The sequence below is a fragment of the Trematomus bernacchii genome, unplaced genomic scaffold, assembly GCF_902827165.1.
Source record: "Trematomus bernacchii unplaced genomic scaffold, fTreBer1.1, whole genome shotgun sequence".
Lineage (NCBI taxonomy): Eukaryota > Metazoa > Chordata > Actinopteri > Perciformes > Nototheniidae > Trematomus > Trematomus bernacchii.
In genome coordinates, this window is record NW_022987705.1 from 9,742,619 (window position 1) to 9,754,953 (window position 12,335).

The 12,335-nt window shown below is 37.8% G+C and overlaps 1 protein-coding gene across 2 annotated transcripts in view; it reads right to left on the bottom strand.

Annotated features, from left to right (window-relative positions):
* LOC117490309 (rho GTPase-activating protein 26-like) overlaps window positions 1-12,335 on the bottom strand; it is a 75,466-nt gene that overhangs the window by 2,629 nt on the left and 60,502 nt on the right. For both annotated transcript variants that reach the window (XM_034140004.1, XM_034140003.1), the window contains 3 exons: window positions 3,843-3,878; window positions 3,620-3,730; window positions 1,586-1,677 (listed from right to left, as the gene is read on the bottom strand). In XM_034140004.1, coding sequence (XP_033995895.1) covers window positions 1,586-1,677; window positions 3,620-3,730; window positions 3,843-3,878 — 239 coding nt within the window. The remainder of the gene's footprint in view (window positions 1-1,585; window positions 1,678-3,619; window positions 3,731-3,842; window positions 3,879-12,335) is intronic.

Sequence of the window (12,335 nt, forward strand, 5' to 3'; positions counted from 1 at the left end):
GTGCACACAGCTTTGATCTGTTCTGGATTATTATGGATCTGTCAGATTGCAATAAATATTGACCAAATAAGTCTTCCTTCAGCTGCATAAAAAAGGTGCTAATATTCTGTAAAACAACTAGGATAAACACATTTTATACATCTTATTGTAACAGTATTCTTATGAATGCTAAAAGGGGCTTATGAGGCTGCTGTTGGAGATCCGTGTGGACAGCCGTCCTTGGATAGCCATGACCGGACCGGAGGGTTGAGATGCCTCTCGGGGACAACATGTCCCCAAGGTCACATCTTGACCCAAATGGCTCCGATGACACTGCATTGCATTACAATAACCCTCAATAGCCTTGACGCAGCGCACTCTATTTAGGGAGCTGAGAGAGCATATATCAAATGGACAGACTAAAAAAGGGAATTTCTACCATTCCCGAGTATGTGTCTGTTTCCCTACAGATTTTGCCTGCAAGACAACAGACCATGGTAAAGTTCCAACATTTATGTTTACGACACCAAGTGAACCAGCATAAAACAATCAATCCAACATTATAAATCAATCACATTTTATTTATTTAGCTCAATATATCAAATAATAAATTGGTTTCAGGGGGTTTCACAGCTTGAAAAACGCCACCCTCTGTCTTTAGACCCTTGCAGCGCACAAGAAAAATCCACGGGAAGAAAGGAAGAACCCCTAGGGAGAGACACAGAGGAGGGGTCCCTCTTCCAGGACAGACAGAAATCAAAAATATATTTTTTGTACGGATAAGAAATTACAACATACTGTAAGTACCGCATTAGTAGTTTTATTATTCCTACATTTGCACAGAACTAGACTTCATCAGGTTATTCAGTCCAAAGAAAACTGTGAGGAGATAAATGTGATTTATAGTTTGGAGGGGCTGAAACTTGGCTAGAGAGGGGCTTGGGAATGTCTGTATTTAGTTGCCTATGCAGAGGGGAAAGGGAAGAAAAAGGAAAGGAAGCATATGGAAAAGGAAGCCTATGGAAAATAGAAATAATATTTTCAAAACGTTTTTGTTTCCTTTGTGTGTGTGTGTGTTTGCAGGTGTGTTTCATAAACATATTTTCTTGCAAAAAAACTAAGCAAATGACTAATTATACCTTAACAATTGAAGTGCTTGGCTGCAAGCAAAAGCAATTGCATTACTCATAAGACTGCTTGCCAGACCCTAATATTCTCTGGAGAAGTGAACAATCAGAGCAACTGCACATCCAAGCTCATTTTAAAACCAGGTGTTGGATGAAAATACACTGCAAACAGTCACATGTATTACACCCTATGGATTCAGCTCCCAGTAATTATCAAGTTATCGACTAAAAAGCTTCTTTGTTCCGTGCATCTTCTTCTTTCCTCCAACATAACAACCACACTTAACTACAGGAAAAACTATTAGAGAGCAATTCAAAAGATTGCAGTCAGGGGATTATGGTGCAGGCAAATTCCCTTTACTACTTTAAACACAGCTTCAACCCCCTGACCAGTTGTTTTGACAGCATGTATTTTGTATCTTTGCCAACCCCAGCACACATTTTGTCCTTTCTGCTCACAAGTACAGAGCTTTACTCACCGTTGTCGAAGATGGTCCCAGCGATGAAGGACAGCTCAGAGTTATGCTCTGCCTTGCAGGCATACAGCGCTCGAGCCTTCCTGCCGGTTATACTGGAGACATCAGAGTCAGAGAGTGAGACATTAAGTGATTGAGTGGGAAAAACAAACAGCTTTCAGTTTGAAAAAAAAGCCTACTTTAGACCCTCAAACCACACAGCAGATTACTTTTTACAAACTGTTTGGTAGGTACTAAATGGCTATTTCACATTTTTAACAATGAGTCAGACTTGAAGGAAGTGTTCTCTTTTACAGTATATTCCTGTAGCTTTATCAGGAATCAGGGTCTTACCACACATTAAGATAACTTCCACTGGGTTGTGGTTAGGTTTGTATTGGAACTGGAAACACAGTTTCTACTGTGGCTGTATGGCTATACTGATCCAACGAGGAGTCAGCTTTTCAATTCCCTCTTTTCATTTGAGAAGTTCAGAGGTCATGGTCCACTATATGATGAGGAAAGCTAAAAGCTTGTAGGAAGTCTTGTTCAAGGACGCTGCTGCAGCAAAGAGGCTCGCGTCAATAAGCGCTTGCATCAACCCTTGTGTTATGTTCACATTTCGTACCCTTTGGTAATGTTCGGGTCAAATTGACCCGGGACGTATTTCAGGGTTTAAAAAAAATACAGAACTAAATTCAACATGCACAATTCCTTATATATATTGTCTTTAACTCATTCCCCAACAATATAAATTAAATATTAGTTTTTGAAAATACTCTTTGCTAGATCAAATTTAACAATGGAAGTGTCCATTGTTTTTTGTGATAGAAAATGTAATTTATGTTAAAAAAAATACACTAATAAAAACTGGGTTTACATTTTGCTCATGCTTTTCTAGGACAAATGTAAATTAAACATTTTTTCATTAATGTTTATTATTTTTAATGTGGCTGTGGGGGTCCTTCAGCGGCTGGCTGTGGGGGTCTTCCAGCAGCTGGCTCTGAGTCAAGTTCATCTTCCAATTCGCTGTCAAATTCTGAGTTTACCTCCACATTATCCTCATCTTCAGAAATGTCTTCCTGTTCCACTTCACCGTGTTCTTCTAATGCATTCCACTCACTCTCATCCATTATTAGCTCCAAGGCTTTCTGAGCAGAATATCTTTTGGCCATTTTGCTGGTAGATAATTGTAGTTCTGCACTATACACTGTAATGTGAGGTTATGTTTCTGTTTAGTCCCTCCTCCGGCATGCAGGTGCGAGGGGGACAGTGCGAGAAAATGTAAAATGTTTATACATTTCTGGAAGATCTAAAATGTTTATAATGATCTAGGATCGTTTTGTGTACACACTACAAAGGGTAAAGATCAAGGGAAAACAGGATCAAACAGCTTCTCTATGCATACAATTGTGTGTGTGTGTGTGTGTGTGTGTGTGTGTGTGTGTGTGTGTGTGTGTGTGTGTGTGTGTGTGTGTGTGTGTGTGTGTGTGTGTGTGTGTGTGTGTGTGTGTGTGTGTGTGTGTGTGTGTGTGTGTGTGTGTGTGTGTGTGCGTGTGTGTGCGTTTCTGTGTGTTTTTCTCTGTCTGTCCTGGTATTGTATCCGGGTCAGATTGACCTGAACCTCTTATGAAGGACATAAATGCGGGTGGGCATTTTTTCATAAGTGGAAAAAAATTAAAACAATTCCACATGTCCTTCACAATAAATAATTGAGTTTCAGGTTGAACGAAAATATCCTTATATTTTTTTGTATTCATTGAAAATGGAAATCGGGTCAATTTCACCCGAACACCACACAAGGGTTAAAGAGTTTGTTTCTAGAATCTGTAAACTGGAACATTTTCCCCAGGGATGATGAATATAAAACACTTTCTTCAGTAAAAAATACCATATAAGCAAATTCTCACGCAAGTGCAAGTGGAAGGTGTTTTAAGAAATGTTTCCCTTTCCTTTCTTATATATTGCAACCACTCACAAACCTTTGCTGCTGGGAAATATTTCCGTTGATTCGTGAAAAGCGTTGATTAAACCGTTCCACAAATAATGGGGACCAACCTGACGGGGGAGGAGTCGCTGGAGGCGGAGGACGGCGGCTGCGGACTCGATGGGGCGGAGAACATGGGCCAGGAGGGTGAGCGGGGGGAGGTGGGGCTGGGGGACATCGCACTGATGGACACATACACACAAAACATGATATTTAGAGCATTGAAAATATTATACTGACTACTAAAATCAGCTTTGACCAAAATGTCTTAGATGAAAGAGGTCTTTTCCTTACCTGGTTGGTATGCTGCCACGACTCTTTGGGTTCAACCTGGAAACACATGAAAAGACAAAGATGAAGTAATATATCTAAATGAATGAGCCATAAAGTTCATTACTAAATGTTTCTGACATTGTAAAAACAAAGGAAAGCTATTTTCACTAACTAGATATTCATTTGGACATCATGTTTCAAGATATGTTATGTGACTGAGGGGTTTGACCTTCTTACTTTTCTCTCTTTAGTCTACCCGTATTAGCTTTCCAGCACCCAAGGAAGGAATGACAAGTCAGCAGAGAGGACCTCCCACATAGTTTGGTTAGAACGAAACCCAAATAATTTAGCTGCAAGGAGAAACTGACTCCTTAATAGCTCTCAATGGGTGATGTGAGCAGCCTAATGTGCTCCAGCCCTGACTGAAATAACAACTTTAAATGAAGGCTAATAACCATTATTAGGAAAAACAGTGCATTCCTTTGAGCTTCCAGAGCCGAAACAAAAGAAAAATTCACTGTACTGATCCCAACATGATTCTGTTACCTGGGCAATATATGAACTAATTGCTGCATTTCACAGTCTGTAATCACAGGGGACATGTTTCATCAAACCAACAGGACCAACATGGTCAAATAATATAAAGACTGGTTTAATGTATCTACTGTAATAACACAGAGTTTTAGTGGGACTCTTTCCAAGCTTAGGTAAGAGTGTCTCTACAGTTATTGAATTTAACACACACTCACACACACATTTTCTGTTTACTTATCAGGAATGACACGCAATGAACTTTCCATCACATGCTGAAGGTGAAATACTGAGAGGCTTCGTAAAAAAAAAAGAAGCAAAGGAAATGACTATGCAGGAAGAGGGTCATCTTGATTGTTTCATTTGTTTGTTATTACACAGCTTACTTAGAAAAATCAGTCATAAAGAAGAGCACCAGAGCGATAAAGGAACAGTACACCCACACCTCATCGACACTGCCTCACCACCACTGACTACACAGGTTTCACAAATCCACAGGTTGTTTTTTTGTTGCACCAAATACATACAGTAGGTGGATCAGGGCATTAGTGTTTTTTGTATCAATCACTCTGAACATCAGGGCCCTTTTTGATAGCATGGATTTCTTTTTTGAATGAAATGTGGTAGCCATAGTAACACTGCTCTAGCCTCAGGCAAGATTTGCGATAATCATGGTCGGTTTGTCTTTGGGAACGTTTTTTTTTTTTTAAACATGCTGATGCCAACAATGCACTCTAAAAGATAAATATTGGCTATAACTCTGCAGTGGAATCATGTGTTGTGAAGTGAAACAGACAGAGTGATGGATTTGAGATGGAAAGTTCATTCATGACCTTCGAAACAGCAGTTGTCAAAAGTATTTCAACACATTGTTCCATCAGCGGCTGTTTTGGAGCTTCTCAACGTTTCACACAGATACTAGAAGTTTACACTTATTCTTGTACATGGTTGAACACTGTCAAAATTATAAACTGACTATCTAAATTGAATCTGTTGGTGTGACATCTCATCATTTATACTGTTTCAAGTCAGATGGAACTCTGACTGGTGTCTGAAATGGATGGTAACTAGGTAAATATGACTAGATATTTCAGCCAATAATACATAGTCAATACATTTTAGCAATGTAGCTTGAGCTTGTAGCTCTTTTCAAGTGTTGAATTTCATTTTAATGACATTTGCTTTGTATTTTAGACTAACAAAAACAATAAAAGACTGTGCCGTCTTCCTTATTTAAATGTTAAACTGTCAGTTTGAGTGGCTGTCTTAAAGATTCATGTTCTCTCTCCATTTGTCACTCACTGCTCGTTTGTCAGAGTTCTCTCTGTCATCTGCTTCCTCTGTTGCAATTTCTTTACTTTCCATTTATCTCCCTCTAACCCATTCTTATTCTCTTTCTCCCTTTAGCGGAGCTGTTCAAAGAGACAAGGAGGGATGATTTCTAGCTGACAATCTACTATACTTTGATTGATTTTATAAATCAATTATGTATTCTTGAATGAAGTTCCCTCTGTTCTCAGGTAAGGCGCACATATATCTGCAGGCAAGGCAAAAGAGAGAGTGAATCAACTTGTTTGAAGTGATTACAGTCTGGCTGTGATATTCACAGCACATATGGCAGCTCATTTAATTCAACCAATCTCCTATCTCTCTACACATACACTCCTTGCCAACAGGCCATTTATTCACTGTGCTACAACACGACATACACTCCCTGCAAAAAACAACATGCAAAGTGTACACAAAGAAACTACGAAATATGCCGAAATGTATGCATGCATGTATCTAAAATGAAGACAATGTAGGCAATGAGGACCATTCTTGCAATCTTAACACTTAAAACAACTACCTCCATTTAGAGAAAAACAATGTTTGCCACCAATATGACACCAAGAGTTTCATTTTTGATGACATAAATATAGTTTAAAAAGTTATATAAGTTGCCGCACTGCGACAACGGCATGCGATTCTTCTTAAAGTCCTCAACTAGGCCAGTTCTCCTGTTGATCGTAACTCTTTTTAGAGTGACACATGACATGTCTTTTTAAGGTCACAAACATTTAAGGTTTACAACCTTGGGAAGATCACTTTACAAAGGAATGTGTCATCTACTGTGCAAAGGCCATTCAAGAAATACATCTGCATAACTAGCATGACCCCCACATATCAAGTTTTGACAATGGTGCAAATAGCTCTGAAATATTTTAATAGTGAGCATCGTGACTTTTAGTTTCTACTGTTGTCACAGAGGCACCATTGAGCCCCCATATCACATCAATATTTACACAGTGAAAGCGATGAGCTGTATATTCTAGCAATACCGATGACAGGAAAGAGGTTGGACAAGTTAGGTTGGTTAACAGACACGCTGCTGCTTTCATATGGGCGTGCTGAAGGTTCATCTGTAGTATCATAAATACTTATGGAGTTCAAGCCATTATGAAGCACTGACACCGTCTCATCTGTGCAGCTGAACACTATTACTTTAAATGCCCAAAATAAATAACCACCATTTTCTTTGGGCTTTTATTCCTACTATTCCCTGCTTCACAGTTACTGCAAACTCTAATTCAAATGTCTTGCATGTTTGCACATACCTAAAACTCTACATTAAACACAGTGGATTCTGATTCGGAAATCTTCCTAAATGTTTAATGTCACCACAGGCAAAGTTTCATCATAACATAAATAGACACATGTTTATACTCACCACTCTGCAGCTGTGAGTTGTTCTTCTTTAACCAAAATACAGTTTTTTATTTACCTATTAATTCAAGTTATTCTTAATTGTCCTGATCAATGAAAGCAACTCAAAAGCCTATTTGCATATGTATCATACTAAAGCTTTTAATATTACATATTTACTGTAAAATGTTGAATGTCCTAAACGGAAGCTTCGGTAATTAGGAACAAATAAAAAGTGGAGAATTTGTAATCAATGAGTGGCAAAAGCAGCTGTTTTATACTCATCAGTTGAAATAATTAGGCTTGCTATTTAATTAATCTGCTTATTCGTTATCATTTAGAGGTTGAAATGGCATCGTTATCCTCATTCAAACAGATCAAGTTGTGAAATAGCCAGACTTGTGAGTGTGCAGCTTGTGATGATTGTTTGTGGTACAGGGCATCATAACCGATACATTATATTTACAGCGATGCAGACGAGAGGATAAGCTGCTGAAGAAGGCAGAGATCAGAAAATGTCGACCAACAACTTTCTCTGATCTTAATGTCTCAGGCAAAATCAAACATATCCAGTGTTATCAGGGTTGCAGCTTTAACATCTCTTTTAGACTTGAGTTGACTCCTGTCTGAGTGACTTCCAGTACTCACTGTCATATCTAAAGATCTAAGAGTGTGAGAGAGGGATGTGTTATGTCTGTGCTGTGTGGCATGAAAAGAAAAAGGGAAACATATTATGCAAATGTGTTAAAATATGATCAAGCAGGTCATTAGCTCAAGCAGTAGTGACTGGCACTGCATATGACTGCATGTATGTGCGTTTTTATAGCTATCTATATCTATTGTGATGATTTCATGATTTTTTTCCCCCCAATAGACGGTACAGTAGAGTTCCCTTTTTTTGTATCATTAGTTATTTAGATTTGTATCACTTCTCGTTGGATTTTTCTCTCAAATGTCAAACAAAACAGGAGGAAAAGATTAAAATTCACAGTGTTTCCCCGTGAAAAGCAGGGAAGACGGTAAGAGACTTGTTTGACATTTATGCGTTTACCTTAGTACATCAGATCGAAGGTCAGGAACATGGTTTCACTCGTGATATTTATCATATTATTCACAGTGCATGATGGACTCAGAGGTCAGTCAGTAAACTTCTACTCACTCATCCTTCTGTAGCTCACTAGCCTCTTCTCCAATTTGGACTTTTTGTCCAAGTTGTCGTTTTTTTATTAACTTTCTTCCTGCATTACTACAAAGAGTCATGTGGATGTGATTTGCATGTGAGATACCTTAAAGAGACATTTTGAAAGAGGTGTGAGTCCTCCAGGAATTTTCCAGCCAAAACAGTTAAAGAACATGACAAGAAAACGCTGACCCGTAATCCAGGTGTCAAAACAAAAAAAAGTGCATCTGTCTCAGGGGAATGTGGGGCTCCTTCACTTCCTTGTTAACCTCCGCCCTCTGTACCTCTCTCTTGTCTGTGATGAGGGTACAGGCTTGTTTTCTTGGAAACCTGTTACGTCTGGTTCTTGGAGATTGAGAAAACATGGTAGGGCTCGGATTTGACTTACCCATACCGTAACTCTGTCTGCTGATTGTTGATTTTTTTTTACAAATTATTCTGTAAATGGGCTTAGATAAATCAGATCTTGATTATCTTTTAGCAAATTTAAGAAGATTGTTTGAAAGTGGAGTATTGATCCTTTCCCAATACACAACTGTTGTTGCAGGGATTGTAAATGAATTGCAAGCAATTAGAGTATTTTTACTTCTATGAAAATGTCTTGAAAATATATATAATGAAAATAAATAAACATTGGAGCATCATAGGCTGATATATCTTGACTTTGAAGCTCAAAAAACTAAAGATAAGGCCCCACCCATAATGCATGACCTTAGTTTGCCTTTCACTTGACTTCATACATTGTCCAGAAACAAAGGCTCTTTATCCTAATCAGAATATATTTAGAAAATCCATACCTTGCACTCGACCAAATATTATGATTATTTATGAATGGTATGTGGCCATTTCCATCTCATTTCCACTGCTAAACAAAAGAACCATGGTTGCTGTCAAACTGACTGATCTGCTAGGGCCTAGTGTGCGTGTGTGTTAGCATGTCTTCAAAGCATTTCAAAACATGAGGTTAAACCTGTTTCTAATAATCTGTCGTCATCTCCTCTTCACCTGCGAGTACATTTAGATCAGATAAAGCTTTTGTTTGCCCCCTTTAACCAATTTTCTTCATTTAAAATAGATTTAAAGGTTAAATTATAGGAAGTTCCATGATGTACAGCAGTTAAACCACATAATAACCATTATGTATAACAAAATATTAGTTGGAACCATTTTCATCTAATTTGCTAATAAGATTTAGGACACTTGAGGGCAAGAGTTTGGCCTATTACTGGACAATGACCAACATTATAACTTTATTAACTTCCCAGGGCAATTTATTAGTCTTTGTACTACGCAGAGATCAAAATTATTATTATGGATTTTTCAACATCTCACGACTTACAAAGATGACGCACATCATGAAGCACTGTTGCTCTAAAAGGAAAACGTGGCACAATCTACCCAAATCTAATTTGGCAGCTACTCCTACTCCTCAAACTGGGTTATCACTGACTTCTTTAAAAGATTTAGAGAAAAGCTTTCTCTATTCTGTAGTGTGTGGTGTTATCATTGTGGTTTGTTGTTGACAGCCTGAAATCACCCAACAGCTCTATCTTTAAATCTAAAATGAGATCCTCAGCTCTGTCTCTTCACACCGAGCTGATTTATTTTTGACCACTTTTTTTTCTAAATTCACTCATGTAAAAATATAGCCAAGATCCATTAGCAGGAAAAGAAGGCTTTCCATCTGAGAAATTGTATGAAGTTAACGATAAATTGGAGGGAGCAAAATAAATGAAGGTAAATCTGTTTTGCCTCTATCACACATACATACAATTTATATATAATAGAGCCACAACATAAATAACACTGGACGGCACTCTCAATAAAAGCATCTCCTAAAGTGGAAAAAAAAGCAGAGCTTAACGATAGAAGCTTGTGAACATATCATTCCCTGGATCATAAGGTGCCCAACTCATAATGGAAAGTCTTTCTGAAAAATGATTTCCTGTCTCCAGTTGCTTTTGATGCTCTTATATATCTCTTTCAGTTAAATATGACATAATGTTCATCAGTGCTTTATCTGTTGCAACACTGTTAGGTGAAAACTGATTTTGATTCAAGTAATGCAACACAGATGACTGTGTCCTTACCTATTAGTACAACAAAACACCTCATTAAGTGGATATATACCTGGCATTTAAAGTGTTTCCTTTTTCTCCATCTAGTTCAAACTGCAATCTAATCACCATCTAATAACCATCTAATAAGCTGCTTATTAAGGGGTTTATAGGAACATTTCACTAAATGTTGTAATTAGTGATATTACAGAGAATGAAATATAACAGATCACGGCTATTAAGTCGTTTATACTATTTAAGGACTAAGGTCACGCGATTAAAATGTTGTTCAGACTAAACTGTGTAACTTGTTTGTTCTGTATATTTATTCTTGGCTTTTGCAATTAGGGCTGATCTGCAGCAAAATGAAGCCCAAGACAATTTTGCCTAGAGGAAAAATATAATAAAAATAGTGTAACTGTTAACTGCAGGTTTTACTACTCAGTGTTCAGTCTGATATACACATGGTAAAACATATAGAAGGTATAGATGCAATATTATCTACAAAATATTCAATTATCGTTTTTGTTGTGTTATTCTAGGATGATCAAAACAAAATCCACACATTAGATATGCAACTTTCACTGAGGGAATTACTTGAATGGGTTAGGTTGTAGGTATAAGTGTGGTTGATGTTCAAACAGATATAACAGTGGCAGAGAATGTACATCTAGAGGTGAGCATTTAAACACAAGCTGGATGCAACAAACAAGCTCTAACAGTGGCAAAGGAAAGAATATAGGAGAGTGAAAGTAGCAGCAGAGACACAGAGGAAGAGAGGTAATCAGTGTTGATGAGCATCGTCATGGTTGCAGGCTGTACTTGGGAATCTGTCGGTAAATAAGATGATTGGTAGTGTATGTATCTTCTCTTGATCTCACAAAGTGTCAACACCAAAGATCCCATGATGTCTTTTGTTTGTCCTCACGTTGCATTGAATTCCATATGCAGGGGTGTGTTACCCCTGCTAATAATAAACTAATAAAAGCATGTGTGTGTCCAGTGTTTACGTAATGGAGGTGCTTGTTCTGACAGTCAAAATATTTTTGTTTAAGTTGGTCTTTGGTTTCAGTCATGTAAACGGTGGGCCAGACACAGTGTGTAAGATAGATCCAAGACATACATGCCAGGTACTTTATCCTATTTCAAACTTATTTGAGTAGATTATGTATGCGCGATATGATTCAGGTATGTGCGTGCATGTAAATGGAATTTCATGTACTTGTTTTTATTTCAGATTCCCTTAATTCAGGGGAAGTAGACACAGCCTCTATTGTTGGGGCAGTTCAGTTCCTTTCTAGGAATGTTTCCCAGATACTTTTGGGATTTACACCGACAACCTGCCAGTCACAAGTCTGCTTTGCTAATGTAAGCTCAATATGCTAACATGTGTATATGTGCTCATGCATTCCTGTGAATTTTCCTTCCTCATTCCTTGAACCCTTGTGACTGTATTTGTACCTGCCTCTCTCTCTCTCTATATATAAATGGGTCCAAACTCTCTGCCAACCCTACTCACAAACATCTGTGAAGCTGTAAAGCTTTTAGCTATTTTTTGTTTTGTATTTTATTTATGGTGATTTCTCTTTATGTTCTTTCTTAATGGGTTATTTTCTTTTCATCCTTCTTCGATTGTTGATGCAAAGCAACTTGAGCTTCATTCTATTAGAAAAAACTAAACTGGACAAATCTGTTGGGTTTTTACAAGATCCCAAAAGATTTAAAGCAGATGTTGTGGACCGAAACATCCCAAAGCATTTCCTCCAACAATTACACACACTTTCACCACAGCTTACAGAAAACAAGGACAGAAAATGTTTCTGGCAGTAGAAAATGAAGTGTAAATGGTAAACACATACAAAGCTGCTGATGTGTCATTAATTACCCATAAATTGTTAAAATACACAGAATGGGCAGATTTGGCCCCCATGAGGTGAAATATGTGAGGTAGGTTGTGCGGGTGTAATTGCATGTACACTTGGATATAGGTGTGCAATTGCAGTTGTGCTTACTACCCTAAACATCTCATTCACAATGATGAATTTACTAATAATGACTCAC